Source organism: Accipiter gentilis, chromosome 9, assembly GCF_929443795.1.
Source record: "Accipiter gentilis chromosome 9, bAccGen1.1, whole genome shotgun sequence".
Classification (NCBI taxonomy): domain Eukaryota; kingdom Metazoa; phylum Chordata; class Aves; order Accipitriformes; family Accipitridae; genus Astur; species Astur gentilis.
This window is the reverse complement of record NC_064888.1, coordinates 11368041-11390685: the sequence shown is the minus strand read 5'-3', so window position 1 is coordinate 11390685 and position 22645 is coordinate 11368041. Positions and strand designations below refer to the sequence as shown.

The window sequence follows — 22645 nt, the reverse complement described above, 5'->3', positions numbered from 1 at the left end:
CTTGTTGAGAGGTACAATATTGGTTCCCCCAACTGATACGGTACCACTTCAAGACTAGGAGACTTGGTATAAGTAGATAGAAGTGTCCCAAAGGAAGAGCAATTTACTTGGTTAAAAAAACTATAAAAACTAGCTAAGAATATTGAGGGAATGTTTTTTCATTTCTGTAAGTTTCTTTAACTTGTAGCTCTCTATAGTGACTGTGACATTTAGTACTGAAAGGCAATTTAAACATAGCCACATTCTTACGAGTGATAACTGCACAGGATTCTTTATGCATACATATATACATATATATCTGTCTACATGTGCATATCATGTATATATATTTAATGCAGCTGTACATTCCCTAAAGGAGAGATGAAGAAATGCCATTTTTATGACAGCCCTAGGTGAACATAGGGAGGGGTATATTTTTAAAGGAGAACATTTTAGCTAAGGCAGTTATGATCTTAGATGATGCAGTCTATGTTACTCAGCAGGGTGAAGGCAAAGTCCTTCACTGGAGGAGCTGTCTCTAATCAGGTTCTGCCTTTTGAAGGACCACCTGAATAGTTGCATCTTGTCACTCTTGGGATGCAGGGCCTGTGACCTGGGTACCCAATCCAGCTGGCTAGCCAGGCTTTTCAGTATGTTTTGGATGAGAAACAGTCAAATCTTTTTCCTTTCCTGGACTCTAAAAGTGAGCGAGTGCTTGTGCTGGTACCAGACTGACAGCCCTCAGCGTAGGAGCCCTCCTTCTGTCTCCGAGCGATGAACAGACGCAGCTTTCACGGTCTGAGCTGCCAATTCTGGAAGGACCTCAGCTATCGGAGTTTCTTCTCCATCCTTGACTGCGTCCATTTTGTATGCCCATCGGAGCACAGGTTGTTGACTAACTGTGACCTTGGGAGGGCTAATTAGCAGCATTTTAGTAGCATCACCTGGGCTGATGTGATGATGATATTTTTCACCTATTCATTCATCCTTCCCTGTAGTTGCTGCAGTTTGAAATCTGTCACGGAGCTAGTTATTAATCTGTTTAATGCGGGCCCTTCTAGTTCAGTAATGGACAAGTTTTCACTCGAGTATCATGAGCTACTAAGTTGATGGACAGCCAGCAGATTGTAGGGCCTTTCAACCATCAGTGCTTGTCCTAAGCCTGCTCCAAAGCAGATGGGAATATTGTACCATGGAGATATGGACAACAACCCATAATTATTAACACACTGTTAATTTTGTTTCCTTTAATTAATTTGATTTGTGAGCAGAGTCTGTAGCCTTCAGACATTCTGGGACCTGCAAAGCAATTCTGTGAATTACAAAAAAATCCATGTTGGCCGGAACATTTGTAAAGGCCTGATGTCCTTTATGCAGACAGAAAAACGATCTACAGAAATGCTGGAAGTTCAGCAATTGCTGCAAATTCCCCTTAGCTTTATGAAGAGTTGCAGGCAGCCAAATACCAACAAACGATTTAGTTTACTCTGAGCCTAGTGAGAGGAGGGAGATTACTGCTAGCTCATAGCTTTCTGCTTCGTGTATGCTGCCTTTTGCTTATGCAATGCAAGGGTTTTGGGAAGAGTTCCCAACTAATACAGTGGAGGGTGTTATCATTTTTTCTACTGAATGAAACTTTCTTTTTCCAAGAAACATTACATAATTATACATCTTACTGTGCATATAGTAGGTAAGCATTTCTTTTCCATTTTCTAAGTATATCTTACCTAAATATATTCGATTTCTACTGGCAAGTGACATTTGCTTTCCACTTTCCTTGTTCAGCTGTGTCTGCATTTTAATGCTGAAATGCAGCATTGAAGATTTTTGAGGCAACTCTTCTAAGATAATTTTAAAATAAAGGTTTAATACTGTATCAGAAAGTTAGCTTCCTGAAGCCAGTTTTCCAATTTTCCATGGGCTGATTTTTGGCCAGTCTCTATTATTTGGTTGGGTCTGGGTTTTTATGTGAGTTTTATTTTTTTCCCTTCTCTGAAAAATATATGGATGAACTAGAAGAGATACAGAGGAGGAAAAAAGGTGATTGGAGATATCAGATTGCTTCTACATGAACAGACTATAGACACCATAATTCTTTCGCTCAGGAAGCAGACAGAAGAGGGAAGTGTCGCTAGGTGTTTATGAAACAAAGAGATGAAAAGATGAAATGGGAACAATTATTCATTTTTTCTCATAACGCAGACCTAGAGGATACTTAATAAAATGAGCAGGTAGCCAGCTTACAACTAATAAAAGAAAGTACATTTCAGAGACTGTATGCTTATATTTTGGAATTCATTGCCACAGAATGTGTGGAAGAGAGGAGTTTAAATGGACTCAGAAGACCTTAGGAAAATGAATGCCTGATGGGTCCACTGAGAAAATAGTCTTTATATTACGTTAAGGAGATATTTCTCACACTTAGAATTTCATGAGAGGGAAGACTGATTTTTTCTTTAAATGTATAAATGGCTGGATAACAATCACCATAGCAACAAAAAGAATATCAGGTTAAAGCAGTAAGGAAGGGATCTAATGATTGTAATGTGTGTTTTTTTCCTCCTGGAATATGTTTGTGTAATTCTTTGCCATATTTCTGCATCCATATTTCTCTGAAGGCATTGCCCATTTTAGCCCTTAATGCTGCTGCGTACAAATACTCTGCTGTTTATTGTTGAAAGACTACCTGCCCCGCAGTGACCAAGAGCCATTTACGCTGTAGGAATAAACCTTGTCATGTTTTAAGCTAAGCTCATGTGCTAGGGAGATCTGAGCAGTGGGCCATTCCCGGAGAGCTGCTGCCTTTCCCCCAGCAAAACCTCTCCTACCCACGTGTGGCCCTCCATGGGCCCAGAGAGTTTGTCGGACCACAAACTGAGAAGTTCGGACCACACATAAGTCATGTCTCGTTTTCTAATTTGATCAGGTTTGGCCTGTGTAAAAGCTTTTCTCGACACTTTGGGAACATCAAAGCATCAGGTGCAATATTAAATGAGCTTTGTAGTAATTATATAAACTTACTAAGTTATTGAATCCTTCCAAACATGATGTAGGGCTCTCTTATAAAGCTTCTTGGAGCTCAGTGTTTCTTTTGAAAGCTGCGGTAAGGAATCCGAAAGGCAAGCCTTTAAGCATTACACATAGTACAAGCTGTCTTTCCTACCTGCTTTCATTTCTTACCTTTGACTACTTTGCTGAAATTACCACATCCTTTCTAGTGATGGAGTTTTGCTGGTGCATGCTAGTTTGTGGAGCTGGGGAAAAGTATTTATTACTGTAATCTTTCTTATACACCATATGTGCACTGGCTGTCACTGCGTAAAATTGCTCAGAAGTTCTGAAATTCCAGGGTGTTTTTTTTAAAGCTAAAGTCTCTGCAATGTTGATTTGAAGTGGGGAAAAAACAAAGGAGGGCAAAATCTTTGTAAGCAAACAGTTTGTAACCAGTAACATGGAAAAGTATTTTCCACACTTACCATGGTTTCTTTATGAAGAATAATCAGAAGTTAGCTAACTGTATTGTTATATTCCTTGTGAATACTTAGCAACTGGTATATAGTTTATATAAATGATAATGTCTATGGATATAATGTTTGTATATTCTCTGCTAATTGGCTTTGTGAGCAAGCTGATTTTATTTGCCATACAGAACCTGCTCTATGTACGTAACAAAGCGAAAGGGAAAAATCTATTTTTTGAAAGCTGTCTCAATATAGCTTGTTAATTAAAACCATTAAATGTATATCATTACACAGAAGAAAATTTCATATTTTCCTTAATACTCTCTACAGAGCTTCTGTTTCTTGGAGAGGTAATTATCCATTACCAAACACCAAGTTACGGGTTTTTTACTCAGTTGTTTTCTTTGTTGTTGAGGACAAAAATGTCTGCAAATTGTTGAAGTCATTTTGTTTCACATTCTATGAGAAGCAAGGATAAAGATGAAGTCATGTTGTAAAAATCAAAATAAGGGAAAGTTCAGTAAAAAACTGAACTTTTAAATTTATAACAGGAATTTTCAGTGTTCCATAGATCTAGGTCTAGATTCCAGTGCCGATAACCAGAGCTGGTCAAAATTCACTTAAAACCTTCAGCAGGGAAACTTTGGCATTTAGGGTTGTTACCTATGTCACCAGAGAACATTAACTTCTCTTGACAGCAACCCTGATAAAATATTGGTTTTTAAAATGTTCATTTTAAAGTATCAACATTTTGTCTAAGACTTTGACTTTTTTGTGTTACATTTTCAAATTTGTTTTATAAATTACATTTATAAATCCATACCTTTTGAATTAAAATGTGAATAGGATATCTTTTCCTCTAGAACACTGTCCTTATTGTTATACCAAGGCTGTGACCAAAATATCATGAGGTAATTTGATAACAGCAATGGTAGGAAAATGAAATAAAATAAGAAGTGTATACAAATTTCATGAAAAATGTAAGACACTGAATCTCAAAGCTTTGCAAATGAAAATTTTAGGAAGAATTTTATTTCTTAAGTGATTTTCTGGAAAAAAGTACTCTTGAAGTTGTGGAGCTTTTCAAAAGTATCTGGAGTTTGAGAGAAGAGCATTTTTCGATACAGGATTGAGAGCTAGCTCGGCAGGTGATACCAAAGAGTGTGCTGAACTTCACTTTCATTCTGAGATGACTCAGTGCCATCAGTCAGAAAGTGAATTTGTGATGGCCAAATTTCAGAAGGTCTGCAGCGGGTGAAGTCGCACCATGGTCTCTTTCTCACATGACTGCAGAATGGGCCAAGAAATAAAAAGTTCAGTTGTTAGAACTGCAGGTATAAATACAGGTTTCTTGAATATGTAGTGAGAAGTCAAAAGCATTCCACTCTGATAATATCCAAGAAATCCAGTAAAAATTCATCTCAAAAAAGAGAGCAGATGTTTTGCCATAGCCAATTGTAGCGTGCTGATTAATTCCTAAGTGCAGAGCTGTCGTGCAGAATGACTGGAAAAGATACCAGGTCCTGACAGTTGTCCAGCTACACAGTCCTCTCTTGCTCTCCCTCCCCAGTAAAATTCTCAGAACATGACTACAAGGAGGTATTCAGTTACTACACTGCACAGAGCAGGTCAAGAACCTATATAAAATCAACATGAATTTGTATTTGTTCTTAGATCCAACTTTTCAATGATCTTTTTGTTTACAAAACAGTCTGCTGAGTTTACTATTGCATAGATATCAAGGGTAGTTCTGCTATCAGAAGCTAGTAATTTCCCACCAAAGATTATTTGGAAACATTGAAAATGAACCTGTTCTCTGTGAAATGGATTTGTTTCGGTTTTACCCACACATAATGAGTAATGGCAGGGGGAATTCTTTCAGTTTTGTCCACAAGCGGCTACTCTTGAACTACCTGACTTTCCATATTTAACAGCAGTGTCCAGAGTATTGTTGGAATCCGGCACTTGCCATCTCTCACTGGGCAGCAATTTTGTTTGTTTTTAAAATTGCAAAAGAAAGATGAGAGGGCTTGTTTGTCTTCCAAATAGGTAACCCAGTGGCAAGGAGCTCGTGCTGTAGGGTGTTTCAGCCATTCGCTTGTGACATCGGTTGTGGACTTTATATTTGAATGGGTCTAACTTTTGTGATTACTTATCAGTTTTAATTTTTTGCTTAGAGGCCTGGTTGTTCAGATCCACTGGTAATTTACAATGCCCCTGGGAAGTGCCTGATTCAGCAGTATCTTAGGTACTCACAGTTTATTCAACCCTTCGAAGAATTGTGATGCTGCACATACTTCCTTTGCTATAGCAACACTGCCATCTGATTCAACAACAGCATTGCTATGCTATAGCATGTTGTTCATATTTTAAAGCCTTGAAAAGTGGCAAAAGTGCAGATGGACAGGGGTGGAAGTTATCTGACTGCTTTACAAGAGAAAACCTGCAAAATCCTAGAAGAAAACAGCTCAAATTAATTTTTAACACCATTTTCACAGCATTTTGATTTTGTGTTAGGAAAAAAAACGCAAAAATTTGGGGACAGAGTAATACTTCACTTTATAGAGAAGCCATCAGAGGATAATATTCTTGTTCATATTGTTTTCATCACTCGTATGATTGCTTCATTTAATACTACATCTTTTCCAGTGCCTGTGTTGCTGCACTAATAACATCAGCATGTTGCAGTCACTGCTCCTTCAAAGGCTAGTATTAATTGAAGCAATTTATTCTACCAGAGCTGAAGATGGCCTATTTATACTTTTATATAATGAATATTAACAGGTTACATTTATCTTGTCATGTTCTGTCAGGTCCTTCTTCTGCTTCATGTGGATTTGCTGCCCCGTACATGCTTTGCTTGGGCTCGGCACAGTAGAACATAGGTGTTTCTCTGTGTTCCATGAGAGACTGGAGTTGCTCACAGGCTACCACAATATGGAAAGGGAAGCAATCCTGAATTGGTGTCATTGCTCCTTCAGTGACTTGCTGGCAAAATAATGCCTCATTCTGCCAATTAATGGAGCAATAGCTTATTTCAGCAAAAATATAATACTCATAATTTATGTCCTTCAACCTAATATTGAATGTGATGTATATGCAATATAAAATAAAAAGTATATGATGCTGGTCCACTCCCAAGGGGTATGAGAAGTCTTATACTCTGTCAATAAAAGCTGTAGGGTTACAGAAAACTACTACTTCAATTCTGCATCAAACTCCTGAGTCACAGTACTGTACAAAGCTACTGCATACACAAATGTGTGCACAAGAATATCGTAGCTTCCTTGATATTAGCAGTATAAGGCATAATGTGTCTAATCTTCATTCCTGTTGTAGACCTCTACTATATGTAAAATAGTTGGCTTTTAATAATATGGCCATTACATTTAATTGAACTGATCTTTGGCTAATGAAGAATATAAAGGAAACCACTTCTTCTCACATCAAAATATTTGATATTCTCTGCAGTGAAGGACCTTAAAAATAGTGGAGCAAGATACTGCTGAGTTATGCTAGGTAAGGTCAAAATTGTTGATTGCAGTGAACAGCACAATTTGTAGAGCAAGATCTGAATAAATACACAGGCTTCTTGAGGATGAATATTAATGCTGAAATACCTGTACCAAATCCTCTCTTTGTAGTTCTCTGTCCTCCTAAACTACCCCCACAGTTCTGGGTTAGGTGTTGTAGTTTTTGCCCTCTAGGATTTCCCTATCTATTATGCAGAAATTATTGTAAATGACATGGAGAGAGAGACTCTATGTCCTAGACTCTACTCTCTGGATGATAGTGGTTTAATACTGTAATCGATCTTACATGGCAAAACCATGTTTCTGATACTAATTTGCATTTTTTAAAAGTAGTTTTTATCACTTTTCATTGGGTTTGAGCCCTTTGCATTATTTTGAAACTTTCATTCCAATTTGTATAAGTTTTCTGCTTCTTATTATGCAGCTTCTTGCCAAAGTTACATTATGTTCGTACAATGGGAGATTTGTTTCCCTAAATCTTGAATAAGAATTTCACGGGACTATCTACGTGATAGTGCCTCAGTTAATGCTATTCTCTCTTAATTGCGAGCCAGTTCTCTTACATGGTTTGAAGGGCATCACGCTACTTCAAAGGCAGTCTTCATGTGGCATCTTAATCCCAGACATTTGCCATTTATCTCGCTGGCTTCTCAGAAGAGCAGTGGTGTATATCTGTTTCCTGAGATATGTCAGTTCAGGTCAATTGCTCTCTCCTACTCAAATCCCTCCTTCAGTGTTCTTGAACTTTCTTTATTTTCTATTCTAGTTCTATGCTCAGTTAACTTTATATAAGTGTAACTCTCAGGATTCAATGGTATTATGTAGGTTTGTTAAGTTAAAGCACAATTCTAAGTGATTGTAGGCTGGGACCTTAAATTGCTTCAGTGCACTTTCTACATAGTTTCTTCTGGCTGAGTTCTAGGAATGGATTCATTTCAGCAGTGGGGAATGGATTTTTCTATTGGAGATGAAAATACCTGACGTTCATCCTAACGGCTAAACCAATACCTTTGCCCTCTGTGAATGATAACATGCTCCCACACTAGCCTTAAAGATGGTGATTAATCCACTCACCTGAGATTTGGCAAACTGATGAGATCACAGGCTAAACCTTGCACTCGGGGACTTGAAGGAAGTTGTTCCACATAGGAGATAAGTATCCCAATCACCTTTGGCTGGGATCCAGCATTATATGAAACACTGGTTCAGATCCGCTATCTCTGGTGAATTCAGGAACCACCAGGCTGTCAAGCTGTTCTTTGATTTCCTTCATATATTCACTTTCTCATATCCTGGATGTGCCAAACCTTTCCTGTGAAAAATTGTTTTGTTTAGAAATACCCGGAAAAACTCTGCCCTTACATCTATTCCTCATTTCACAGTCCACATTGAGAATGAATAAATGTTTCTAGGAAATTGTTTGTATTTCATATGAAAGGGTCTCTGTAGATTATTAGAAGTCAGCAGCAGTAGCTCTGTTGTCTTATATCTAGTTTTGCTTCTAATTTTCCCATTTCTTAGTCATCATTATCTTAGATATTCACAGTTGTGTCTTTTACTCTTCTTGTACAAACTGACGACTCCACCCCAGTAGTAGTTGTCCTGTTCTCCCTCGATTTTCTTCCAGCATGCCTAAATCTTGTTCAGACAGATACTAAACACAGTATTAAGACTGTATGTTCTTCTCAGCTGTGTTGTGACTGCTCTCTGTGCAGCTTATGCCATGAGACATGTAGAGTCCAAAACCACACTGGTACTTTTGCAGCCGTACTGCATTACAAGCTCATCATCCCTTTGCAGCTTGCTTTCACCCTGCACAATTTTTTAACATTAATTTCTGTGTTTGTTTCTTCAATTGAAGTATCCCTATTTCTCATTTTTCCTTTTCATAAGTGTTCGCTTCTAGTTATGCAAGATGCGTACTATTATTATTTCATGTCTGGATTCTTACACTCTCATTTATTTTTCTCACTGTTCTGGTCTGACATATTTGCAGCGCTTCCGAGTTCTGAGATATCTTTGCTTCTTAGACATTTTAATTTTAGTAATTTGCTATTTCCTGTTCCAAATCATTAAAAAAGGTATGAGTAAATAAAATCTTAATATTGACTTACTCTAAGCTACCTCAAAACTTCTCTCCTCATCTTAATACATTGTTCTTCATTGTTGCTTAGAAGCTAGTCTATAAATCATGTGATATTGTCCTTATTCAGGAAACAAATTCAAATTGTCCTAGGTGAGGTTTCACAAGACGCTGTATGAAACAAAACTAAAATTCAGATACAAGTATATTGTTCTCTTCATTCCAGCTACCTATTAATTCTGCAGCGCTATTAAAAAAGTAGTCCAGTTTGTCCAGAATGACTTGTGAATTCCAGGGTGTTGCTGCCTAATGCTCATCTTCATGTGATTCTCTAGAGATGTTTTATTATCATTTATTTAGCACCATAAATTTGCAAAACACTAAAATTAGAACAAGCTCTGTTCTTCTCCCTGAGGTTCTCACATTCTTGAAGGCCCATTAAAGCCTCAACAGTCACATCAAAGTGCTTCACTGTCCTGCACAGAAACCAGGGTCCTGTTGGACAAACAACAGTGGCATGGTAGTCCCAGAGGAGGCAGCCCTTCCCTATCCTCCAGTTTTTCTTACTTTATATTGGCTAGGCATTGCCTTTAAAGAGATTACTGTCTCAGGAGATGGTCAGCTCTTTGCTGACGTATCAGGAATGAGAGAGAGCAGCTTCCCATGATCTCCCTGCCCTTCTCTGAACATTTACCATGCAGATGCAATCCTTGTGTGGCCCCTTAATGGTAAACTGAACATTTTGAACATTGAACAGGATGAGATAAGATTTTCACCCAAAAGACTGAGAGTTTCTGTACCACTGAAGACTTGGTTCACAAGCCTCTGCTTCATAGTTTGAATATGTTTTGGAGTTTTCGGTGGCTCTATGGCTATGGGTGCATAGGTGTTCCAATCCCACCATGGATGTTCAGAAGCAAGCTACATCTTTAATATAAACAAATGCAGAATATCAGAGTAGAATAAACATCTGGACACAGATGACTTGCAGGTATTCCACTACTAACAAGATTTGAGTTACGCTGGACCACACAATATAGCTTAAATCAGTTCAGCTGGTGATCTTGCCCAGTATCTTATCCCTAATAATGACTAGAAGCTTATGCTTTACAGTAGAAATGTTAGAATATTCCTAATAATTAAACAGATGTTATAGAAATAAAATGTATCGGTGTTTCGATTGGCTTGCAACTATGAGAGTTGACACTGTTGTATTTTCCTAATCCTGTTTTATGTAACTATGGATTACATAAATACACAGTCCAAAATGTTTTTAAACTTTTTTTAATTATGGTCCCATATTTCAAATGAAAAGATCTTGGTACCTTCAAGGCAACGCCAGTTTCCATAAAAATGGAAATGATGTTTCAGGGAATCCTGTCAGTTGCTTAAGAATGACATATAATCCAATGTGTGAGTCCTACTAATACCTTGTTGTGAATGATATTGAATGACAGCAAATTCTCTAGACTACTGATATACTGCATTTAAAAAAGAATCATGGACTTAAATGTAAATATTTGGTTTACTTACTATTTAAATGGAATTCTTTTTATTCCTTAGAATGGCAACAGAGGAGTGTCCAATTTGCTCCATTTACTTAATGGACCACTCCCTTATTTCATATTTGTCTCCCATAAACATTAATTTTCTTGTTTACATTTTGGGGTTTTTGTGGTTTTTTTTATTATCATGTTCACTTAAAATCTGCTTTATTATATTAAATATTTCAGTAAGTGTTTAGCCATATTGCAAGACTGGCAAAGGGAATGAGGCCACAAAATATACATACATGGTACAAGGACATCATAGCTGATATACACTATGTTGACTTCAAGTTTAGGAAAAAAGTTGTCATTGAAGTGAAATCTGTTTCAGTTCAACTTTAATCTAAAAGCATTATCAGATTGTGAGTGGCATAGAATAATTTATTTAATTCTATGCACAGAATAGCTTTCATATTCACAGAAAATGTGCTCTGGGTTGATACAGGTGTCTCTATCTCATGGCATGACAACCGCCTGCTTTGCACTCTCTTCGATTTCCTGTCTGTTAGAAATTTTTCAGGTTTCAAGGCAGGAGTTCCCAAATTTAATTTCTTTGGTTAGTATAACCTTAGCTCCAAAGAAGTCACCAGATAAAAGTTTTCAGGTTTTGGTAAGATAGAAGATGCATGCTCTAGATTGATTGTAGCCCTTTCAAACATTACTATACATACGCTGAAAATTATCTTGGTTTATTTCTTATGGGACTCACATTTTCCCTAAAAGTAGATCATGTTTAGGGTGGTGTCATACTTAAAATTATGTTAGAAAGCAGTGACGTGCGTTATTTGGACAGCAACTACTGCATCATAAACTAAAATAGTTTAAAATATCTTATTCACTGTTGTGATAGAAACATTAAATATTCACTTTTTATGCTAATGTCAGTTTTCAACTGTATTTACTAGCAGTTTGGGATAATTTTCATCTCCATTTGTTTGGGAACGAGACAGACATTTGCCATAGCCCAGTGGTGTTAGCGTTCACAGCAGAGGTAGGAAAACTAAATTTAAGTTACTGATTTTAAGGAATATGTAATTGTTGTGTAATAGAGAAGCATGAACATGCGGACTTTGCAGACAAACAGATGTATAACAAATAATTGAATTTATCATCAGTTTCATCTCTTGAAGGAAGTGCCATACAGGCTCTCAATCTAATTGATTAAGTTCACAGGAGGTAGTAAATCTTGCAAATCAGCGTTTAATGCATGCAGCCTTGATTTATTTGAGCAGAAGGATTGTTTGTTTCATTGTGCTCATAAGTGTCTTCACACATCTGTGGAGTTGTTTCTGATATTTTAACATCTTTGTTGGTGACATGGACAGTAGGATTGAGTGCACCCTCAGCAAGTTTGCCGATGACACCAAGTTTTGTGGTGCAGTCGACATGCTGGAGGGAAGGGATGCCATCCAGAAGGGGGCCTGTGTGAACCTCATGAAGTTCAGCAAGGCCAAGTGCAAGGTCCTGCACATGGGTTGGGGTAATCCCAAGCACAAATAAAGGCTGGACAGAGAATGGATTGAGAGCAGCCCTGAGGAGAAGGACTTGGGGATGTTGGTTGACAAGAAGCTCAACATGACCTAGAAATGTGTGTTTGCGGCCCAGACAGCCAACTGTATCCTGGGCTGCATCAAAAGAAGCGTGACCAGCGGGTCAAGGGAGGTGATTCTCCCTCTCTGCTCTGCTCTCATGAGACCCCACCTGGAGTACTGCGTTCAGCTCTGGGGCTTCCAACATAAGGAGGACATGGGCCTGCTGGAGCGAGTCCAGAGGAGGGCCACAAAGATGGTCAGAGGGCTGGGGCACCTCTCCTGTGAGGACAGGCTGAGAGAGTTGGGGTTGTTCAGCCTGGAGCTCTGGGAAGATCTTATAGCAGTCTTCCAGTACCTAAAGGGGGCCTACAGGAAAGCTGGAGAGGGACTTTTTACAAGGGCATATAGTGATAGGACAAGGGCTAATGGCTTTAAACTGAAAGAGGGTAGATTTAGGTTAGGTATAAGGCAGAAGTTCTTCACTGTGAGGGTGCTGAGGCACTGGCACAGGTTGCCCAGAGAGGTTGTGGATGCCCCCTCCCTGGCAGTGTTCAAGGCCAGGTTGGATGGGGCTTTGAGCAACCTGGTCTGTGAAAGGTGTCCCTGCCCATGGCAGGGGGGTTGGAACTAGCTGATCTTTAAGGTCCCTTCCAACCCAAACTGTTCTATGATTCTATGGTATTCTCTGGTGTGAGGTTACCATGACTTCTCAATGTGATTTCCCCTGGGGAACTAATCACTCAAGTAAGTGTTGGGCAGCAAGCAGCTGCATCGTTAACAAAGTTATGAAACTCCTTTGTAAAATTTGACTTCTAATTTGTTGATGGAAACTCGGGAACCTTAAAGTTACATTGACATCAAGTTTTCTTTGGAGGTCCTGACCGATACCAGTACCTTTCAGGACAAAGTCCTGAACAGCAAGTTCAGGAGGCATGCTTTGGATGACATCCTTTATCGTTTGACATTCCTAGGTTGTCTAGGCATGTAATTGTTTTGCTTGTGTGTTGACTATATGTGTTTGGAGCTATACATTGCTTGTGGAGGTTGAAAACAATGTTACAATTGTGAATTTCCAAGCTTTTCCTTGCAGTTCTGGTTGAAAATGCAGTAAATACTGATAACAATCAGAAGCATGTCTTGAGCCAGAATTTTTCAACAAATCACCTTTTTGTCTGAATTTCACATTTGTTTCCTCTGGTTTGTCGTTATTGGATGATTGAGCTTCTGATGTATGGCTAGAACTATAGGATTCCCAGCAATACACCTATTTTAGAAAGAGAAGCTAAAAAGAAAGTTTAAGTTGAAAAGCTTTAATAAAGTAGCTGTTTTCAAAACTTGAACTCCCATAACGGAATAACTTGAGAATCAAAAAAACCCCACCCAGACTGCCATTAAATATATGTTCCAGAGACCACTGATTTTTTAAATACATCCTACAAGTGCTGATTCTGCAGTTTGTCATAATCAGATCTAAAGGCCCTTTATCTACTGTCAGCTAATGGCTGTGCTACGCAACCTTTGGCTTCAGACTTCTGGTAGGAACATGGTACATGTTTCTACAGAGAATGAAACTCTAACTTATCAAATAACAGCAGTACTCATTGTGTTTAACAGTGCTGGAAATTAGTTTCTCAGGCACTGATCTTGGCAGGTCAGCTGTCACAAACTGATAGACGTAAATGCAAATACATCGGTCCTGTAAACAAAATTCTGTCTGCAAGAAGTAGAAGTTAAAACTGGCACAATTCTGAACAAATGAAATGTTCTGAAGCACAAGGATGCACAGGAAAAATCCCTTCTGGAAATGGTTTTCCTCATGTTCCATTTATCAACTTTATCTGCATAGTTTACATTTTAGAGACTGAAAAGTTTGTGCCTCCATAGAGAACACTATGGAGTTCTGTGCTGAAGTGAAATACGGTCCTCCTCCTTGCACTTATCCCTACTGCATAAAAGAGGAATCTTTGTCTTGCTCCTTTTGAATAAAAGGAGTAAATTTATGATTTTTCACTGGCATGTCTCCTGTTCCTTTTTGGAATTGTTAGAGTTAATGCAGAATGTGAAATGTGGGGTATTCGAAAAGTCTAAGGCCTTAACATGAACTCAGCTAGAAATTTTGAAAAGAAAAGGAGTGGAGGAGGAATTGAAATGTCAGTCCACCAGCGGTGAAGTAATAAATGAATGTGTTACATTTTCCATTTTTTAATAAATATTTAATCATCATCTGTAGATTGTGCAAGCCATTTGGCCAAAACCTGCCATGTATCTTTATCATATACTTACTGCATAGGACAGCTGAAGAAGGCTTAGATAGCGAGCTTTCTGTACAGATTTGAGACACAATATATACTATACAAACCTAAACTGGTCTTTGAAGTCTGTTGAACCACACTGATTTATGTCAGCTGACAAATTCATCAATTTGGTTTGGCAATAGCAAAAGCTAAGAAACATCTGGGCATATCTCAGAGCAAGCATCTAAATTTGAATTTAGAAGGCACCATGGCTATAGGTATCTACCTGTATTGCTGCAGACACTTTTATGTGCAGAAGCTCATCTGTCACTCCAAACTGGCATCACAGGGGAAGAATTTTCAATATGAGATACTTTAGCTTTCAAGAGTACCATTAGAAAGCAGAATAATATTCACTCATTCTCCTCCTCTGTCCCCCAGGTCATCTGCATAAAAGGAGGTGTAGCTTAATTCTTTCCTTTCCTGTGTGTCAATTTTGAAGTGACTACAGAATAATTTTCATCAGTTGTGATAGTTACGATGGCTGAATATTCACTGAATGTCCTGTTCTTTTCTAGTTCCCTGTTTATCAGTTTAGTGCAACAAAACAAAAATAAAACCATGCAGATCTTTCCCATCACATTTTATTTGTTGGTTTGATTTTTGAGGCTTTAGGATAAAACTGAAGTCATAGAAGTAAATCATGTAGGACATCTAGCCATAGGCATTTTCAGTGAAATAAGTTCTTTCCAAGAAGGTTTTGACTTGTTACATGAAAATTAGCTTCTGGCAGGAAGAAGCCACATTTCACAGATCTTGGCCTATGTTTAATTTCTACAGGGCATGCCTTCAGCTAACACCACTGCTTCCACATATGTGAGCATAGTATTGGTGTTTAAGAGTAGAGCTGAAAAAAAAGGAGGAAACAGTTTCTACTTGATACTGTTTATGACTCTTCTGAACAAAATGACACCTTCTGTTTGAAGGCAAAAGGAGTGTCTGACTGCTGCTGCTGCTGCTGCTGCTGCTGCTGCTGCTGAAGAGCATATTTAGTTTGAATAATCCAAAGGTCACTGAAGATTGACTTTTCTGTTGAACCTATTCTATTGAATTTTACTGCATTTCTCTTCAGAATATGCAGTAGAATTGATTTTTAAAGCAATACATTTAATTGACAAATAAAATATTTAGATGTAATATTCCAGGGAGATATCCTGAAAACATGCATCCAGATACATCTAGCAGATGCATGAAGTACTGGTAGATACGAGATATTTGGTCATCAGGAGCCTGGGAACTTGAGAGGCTGTCATTGTTTTACTGATGAGGCAGAAGCAGGGCAAGAACAGAGAAAACAGACTTAAGATAGGATCTAAAGAAAGTCCGAGAGAGCAGACAGTTTGACACCATAGAATCTGTGTCAAGAATTTATGACTATGAGCGAGTGAGAATGTTGTGCACCAGGAAGAAAGGTTGGTCTTTGCTAAGCAGTAAGGAATGGTTTGAAAAGTAGGGGATCTGAGCAGAGAGGGAAATATGGGATACTGAGACCACAGATAATCCTGAGGACTGTCAGGCAATATAAACTTACTGGAGAGAAATGTTGTATCAGAGTGATCTAAGTGAAATAATATGACAAATACTGCAGATAATAGAGCAGTTATATTACAGGCATCGATATAAATACATTCAGGCAAGGTACTTGTTTATGTCTGTCCTCTGAATCTCACTAATTCTGATTCTGCATTTATAAAAGCCACACATCTCTCATCCTCTCTATATCAGTTCTGGATTCAGTCATGCTACTGTTAAATGTTTATGTAAATACTGAAAGATTTCTGCCTAACAGTCCTTCAGCCTCACTGTCCTTTCTGTTCTAGTTGGCAACGTGGGACTCTGAGAAAGGACTGAATGGTAGCCTACAAGAACGACGTCTGGGCAATGACTTACAAGGATTGACACTCAAAGTGGTGACTGTCTTGGTATGATCCCATTTGAGTTCAGGAAACAAAATGCTCAAAATAAAAAGGATCTGACTGAGTATTTTGGGCACTTCCCACAGTATTTTTCCCTATCATTTTCAGTTCTGTATTTTTGGATGTTCAGTTGCATAAGCAAGGAAGATAGATGATGGCCTTTTATTATTTTATGTGAAGCTGTGCACTGTCAGAGACACAGAGCATTTGTTTGCTTATGCTGTTTTTCTGCATTGTAGCTCCTACTGGGCATGGAAGCAGCACAGGGCCTGAGTGCACAGGGGTGCATTCCACATACCGTACTCTAACTCGGATATGCAGTTTCCAACATTTCATGTATTTTAAGATCAGATGGGCCAATTATGATCATCTGATCTTGGCTCTTGTACACTGCAGGCTGTAAAATTTAATCAAGTGTTTCCTCCATCAAGCTCATAAATTCCTGTTGAGATAAGCTATATCTTTTAGAAAGGCGTAATCTTTCAAAAAAATCATTACGCATTTGGGACTACTGTCTGTTAGTATCCAGTGTCGTAGCAGAGCTCCTCTCACCTAAGTGCTAAATTAGGGGCAATTTAGGACTTTAATGCATTCCTGCCCAAAATATTGTAGTTTGCAGATTGCAGAATGTGGTGCCTTTTTGTGTTTTTTATTTCTCTTTTTCTGAATCATGGTACAAATAGGAGGTACCACATAAGATCACTAAGGCATCCCACCCAGCCCCCAGTTTTCTTTCCTCTGCCTGGTGTCAGGCAAGGTTATGCTGTAGCTTCTGCTGGAGGCGAGCAGATCCCTTCCAGGAGAACGTCAATAGCGGGTTGCAAAGGCAGCCAACTGCAGTGGCTGTGCTGCCAGCAACCCTGGTGTTCCCCCCCAGGAGAGCAGGACACCCATGCCTGACAGAAAACATACCGCAAAATGCTGCATTGCCTTGTTGGTCCCAAAACAGACTTTAAAGTACTCCAGGATCCAGTACCCATGAAGGTTATTCTTTGAATTTTCAAAATTTTAAATACTCACAAAATGTAGCAGTTTTAGCTCTTGTCTCAGTATGTCTCCTGGATAAAAGATTAATCATTGTCTGCAAAAGATGACTTTCTAGATCTGATATGGTCTCAAATAGATGAACAGTAGTACTGTTCTTATCTAGGACTTAGGTACTTTAATATCTATATTCTAGACAGCTAGTTAGGACACTAAAGTAGGTGTCTATGCCCTCTTCATAGTCAGCGAGAAGAGGCAGGTACTTCAGAGAGCAATTCTTCCTGTGGGATGCAGGAAGCTGCTAGAGGGGGTTAAATTGTCTTCTGGAGTCTCTGCCTCTTCTCAAGAGCTGTGGAAAACCCAAGGCCACATAGGACTTGGGTGCTGAGGCAGTGGTATCCAGTTGGGGTCCCTCATAGTATCCCGCATGGCCTACAGTCTTTGCCTCAGAAGGTTATCAGTGTCTCAAAATCTGTGCCAAGTTGTGCAGAATTAACTCAGGAAACATCCTTTTGCTAAGAGAAGCAAACTAAAAAACTTATTTCAATTATCAGTTAAGATATTGGTTTGTTCTTAGGAAGAACCTTTTGTGATGGTGGCAGAGAACATACTTGGGCAACCAAAACGATATAAAGGATTTTCCATTGATGTCCTGGATGCACTTGCCAAGAATCTGGGCTTCAAGTATGAGATATATCAAGCTCCTGATGGCAAATATGGACAGCAGCTCCAAAACAGCTCCTGGAATGGCATGATTGGAGAACTCATTAACAAGGTACAAGGAATACAAGCTGCATTAAAAAAAAAGAGAGAAAAAAAAAAAAGACTCTTCAGAGTAGGACATCAAGGCTTTGTAAGGAGGTTGTTTAAATTCTCCCCTCTCTCCATTCCAAATTACAAAAGGATGAATTAGGGTGAAAGCGCCAGTGCAGAACACTTCTGAGATATGGGTGGTTTAAGTATGGTGTAAACAGTGCATTTTAAGACCCTGTATACAGGTTAGGAACTAGAGAGTCTCTTCTGTTTACTCCCAACTGTTCTCAACATAAATTATATCAGAGTAAATCTGTGTGTTTACATAGCTGTAAGACTGAGAAGAGAGGACATGGATGTGTGTGTGACTGAATGTCTATAGAAAATAAATAATGTATTCTTCTTCAAATACTAATTATTATTATTTTAATTTTTTTCATTATGTCTTTGCTACTTGTTTTTAGGTTTTACTTTATTTGGGTCACTTTGTGGCAGTGTGTTTGATGATGATCAACTGTTTGACTCCAAAACAAGAAAAGTGTCCCTAGTAATATACCATAAAGGAGTGTTTTGAAGGACCAGAATTTAAACAGATCTCAAGACTATGTGTTCATTTAAAACAGAGAAGACCAAATTTCTTTTCTTAATTACAATCTTGCAAATCAGGAGTAAGTTAATTGAACTCCATTGAAGTAAATGGGGAAAGTTTGTAGCCTAGAATCTCCCAGAGAATGAAATTAGAGTGCATTTTGTTCATGGTCTTGCTGTCTGACATGGGACAATCGTTAGTCAAGAAGGAGAGTCAAAGGAATTAATATTCCATGTTGCTGCCCTTGGTAGAAAAGGTTACTCTTCAGCAGTGGAGTTATTAGTGAAAGTGAAAGCTTTCTCATTATTTAATAAGTAGGTGGCTCAGTATCTGGTAAGTAGATGTTTAGGAAGAAATAGAAGCAATTAAAGCAATAGGAAATGTGTGTATGACAGTGGGATCTCCTTGGATGGTGCTAGGAAATATAAAGAATTGTTTACTTATTTTGCATTGACATAAGCTGTTTGTATTTCATTGATTTGAAAATGTGGTAAGAAATCCTGTTAAATTTCTTTGGAAATTGCATTCTTTCAAGCAACAAAGTATCTATTATGGTATTTTTTAATGGTATTTCTGCTACTAGTTTTTCCACTGACTCCAAAGCATTTCAAAGCAGACCATCACACCTAACATCTGCTTTACTTCCCCAACAAAATGTAGAGATAGGAAACAAAATGTACATTCTATTATTTGAAGGTAACTGTTTATTAGGATGGAAAAATATTCAAAATCTAATTGCAGCTCTTCAAAAGCTTTGGGAATCTTATTTATTAACTCCTGTTTTATCTTTCTTTGGGTTTGCATACTCTTTAAGGACCCTCTACGTGTAAAACCTACTCGCTTTAAATGTTGAAGTTAAAGCAGTTTCAGGAACTAAGTTGCCTTTGGTTGGCATTCTTCCAGTTACTAATTTTTGCAATCGCTTTATTCATTGTAAAAAACAAATAAAATCTTCCCCCCCCAGCTGTCACATGAAATCCCTTCACGAATATGGGAAACTGGCAACTCTGCAGGGAGAAGAAATATTAGCTCTTTGCACCTTCCTATCAAATACACAAGCTAAATAAATGGTACTTCTTTCTTATTGCTTTCACCAGGTTAATATGGTTTGGAATTCAGGCATCCTTTGGAAAACAAGTGGGTGTAAAGGTTAAACAAGTTGCACTCATTCCAGAGAGAACTTGGGGTGATGCTTTTTGTTCTAGAGTACGTTGACAGGTTATGTTTCACTACTCTGCTTTAGACTAGTCCAATTAACTAATGTTCAAAGATTAAACTGATTCTGGTTTTATTTTTAGACAATTTATTTAAATTTGTCTGAACGTGTTAAGTTATAGAAAGTAATGCATGGAGTCACTTGGTTCTTCAAAAGTTTCTCCTTAAGGCTCATGCTGGCCAAATTCTTGGTGGAAGGAAGAGGTCTGATCCGTTGCGTTTTTCTCACAGAGAGCAGACCTAGCCATCTCAGCCATCACTATAACACCAGAACGAGAGAGTGTTGTGGACTTCAGCAAGCGGTACATGGACTATTCCGTGGGGATCTTAATCAAAAAGCCCGAAGAGAAAATCAACATCTTCTCTCTCTTTGCTCCCTTCGACTTTGCGGTGTGGGCTTGCATTGCTGCAGCCATCCCTATCGTTGGCGTCTTGATATTTGTCTTGAACCGCATCCAGGCAGTCAGGGCGCAGAACGCTTCCCAGCCAAGCCCTTCTGCTTCCTCCACCCTTCACAGTGCCATCTGGGTCGTGTATGGTGCTTTCGTTCAGCAAGGTACTTACTCTCTTATAAACACCGCCGATAGATGTTCAGAAATCTTCTGCCTTGGGTAAAGCAGGTCGGGACATGTTAGTCTTGGCCAGAACTGTCTAAAGATGAAAGAGAAGGCTCGTATGGGGAGGTAATATGTTTTATTTGCCCAGCTGCTAAAAAGTGGGAAGAGGTAGGTAAGTTGAGGGGCAGGTATGGTCTGCTTTTCTGTCTCTCGGTAAGTCCAGAAAGAACACCCGTAGCAGGTTTTTCCACTTTGGGAAAATTATCACGCAATAAATAAACTACAGAGCTGCTTGGTGAGGAATTACACTTCTCCAACTCTGAATCTAGCACCTCTCTAATTGTTTAAATTTAATTTTAGAAATTTATATGTTTTTGAACTAATGTGAGACAGTTTATCTTTTGGTTCTTTGATGTGAATAGGAAAACGATTTGTAGCCATGTAACTAACTTTACACTCAGGAATCTCTAGGCATAGGACTAAGCCTATTGAATTCAGTAGGATTGCTACCATTAACAAAGCTACTTTTATAAATAATTGTTTGCAAAATCTGCCCACACAGTTTTTGTCCCATATCTGTAATGTTAGTACCATTCTTGGAAGGCAGGTTTTGTTGAATGCTAACATACGGTTATGTTGTTAACTTTTTTCTACATTTTTTTCATTGTGATTGCAAGCTTATAAAGCTTCAGCTGGAAAATCCTTACTATTGCTATGAAACTCGGTCCCTCATCTCATTAAGGTGGCATCGCTGATGGGTTTAAGTACAGTAAGATGTAATCAGCACAAACATATGCTGAAGTGACTAGCACCAGTTATATGGTAAGGTTTGGTCTCCAACAGTGTTCAAGCATAACTGTGCTTGAAGCCTGCTAGAAAGAAATCTTCATGTTGTTTGAAATGTTGTAAAGAGTGACAATGACACTAATACTTCAGTCTTTGCAGATTTAAATACAGCACAGATAGCACATAAGCTGTTGGACAATTTTGTGGTTTTTTTTCCAAATTGAAGATGGCCATTGAAAAAAAGAATATTACTATGTTCTGAACGCTGAAACAATTTAATTCCTGCATATTAATTGTGCTTCACCATTGAACTTTCTTTATTTAGAATATTTTTCATGTTCTGTAGATTTGTTCCTCAATAATTTCCAAGGGAAATATGTTGAAAGATAATTTGCTAGAACAGTATCCAGGGCAAGATAAGGTTGACTGGAGAAAATGTTTGTAAATTATCAGTCTTAACGGAAGCAGTGCTTTTCTCACAGTGAACGGGCTGTCTGGAGGGGAAGCAGAAATGCAGAGGGGTAGCTCCAACAAAGTTGAACATAACAGCGCACACAGAGGGTGATCATAAATGGAAGCTACTGAGAGACCCTCATTTTCTCTGTCTGTTTGTAGGGGGCGAATCTACTGTCAATTCCGTGGCTATGCGCATTGTAATGGGAAGCTGGTGGCTCTTCACCCTTATCGTGTGCTCTTCCTACACAGCAAATTTAGCAGCATTTCTCACAGTATCAAGGATGGATAATCCCATAAGGTAAGAGCCTCTTCTTAACATGAAGCTGGAAACCTGGATTTCACAGAAAAGTATTATCTATTTGAGCACTCATTCTTGCAAGAAGGAGATAACTATAATAAAATACTCTGCTTATTTGCAGTGGCTGCTTTTCTCTTCTCTTCCCCCCCCCCCTCTTCACCTTCACCCTAACAACCCCCAAGCAGTTTTGACAGGTGCATGGAGGGGACAACGGCACTTTAATTGTGTGGTTTTCCAGAAGAGAGGTCTTCCATGTTTATATGTATTTTGCTTAACTAGAGCTCTCACTGCTTCAGCTGTCTTTACTTCTTTGTTGAACATCAGAGGGGACTGCCACCTCTAGCAAACTACATAACATTTCACTTCTCACCTGCAATGTGTAATTCTATGTTCTTAATATTTTGATATATGCTGTTGTTTATACTATTATTTGCATGTAAGCTAATATAGGTGGTCTTTTAAAATATAAACGACCAGATTCAGTGGCATTATTTGCAGAAAAAGCTTCTTCTCTAGGAGGAGAAGATAACCAAAACTGACTCCAGGATAATAAATGTAATATAGCAGTTGTTTTATTAAATTTATATATAATTCTCTACAGTTGTGTTGGCAATACTGTGATGATAAATTACAGCCTCTGTAACAAACCCAATTTATCTTGC

General features: G+C 38.4%; 1 protein-coding gene across 6 annotated transcripts in view; it reads left to right on the top strand.

Annotated features, from left to right (window-relative positions):
- The window catches only part of GRID1 (glutamate ionotropic receptor delta type subunit 1), a 555275-nt gene that overhangs the window by 482513 nt on the left and 50117 nt on the right, over positions 1-22645 (top strand). For all 6 annotated transcript variants that reach the window (XR_007507329.1, XM_049810876.1, XM_049810875.1 and 3 more), the window contains 4 exons: positions 16250-16351; positions 17907-18104; positions 20118-20442; positions 21845-21983. Coding sequence is in view for 5 of the 6 variants with exons in the window: in XM_049810876.1 (XP_049666833.1) it covers positions 16250-16351; positions 17907-18104; positions 20118-20442; positions 21845-21983 (764 nt within the window). In the remaining variant the exon portion in view is untranslated. The remainder of the gene's footprint in view (positions 1-16249; positions 16352-17906; positions 18105-20117; positions 20443-21844; positions 21984-22645) is intronic.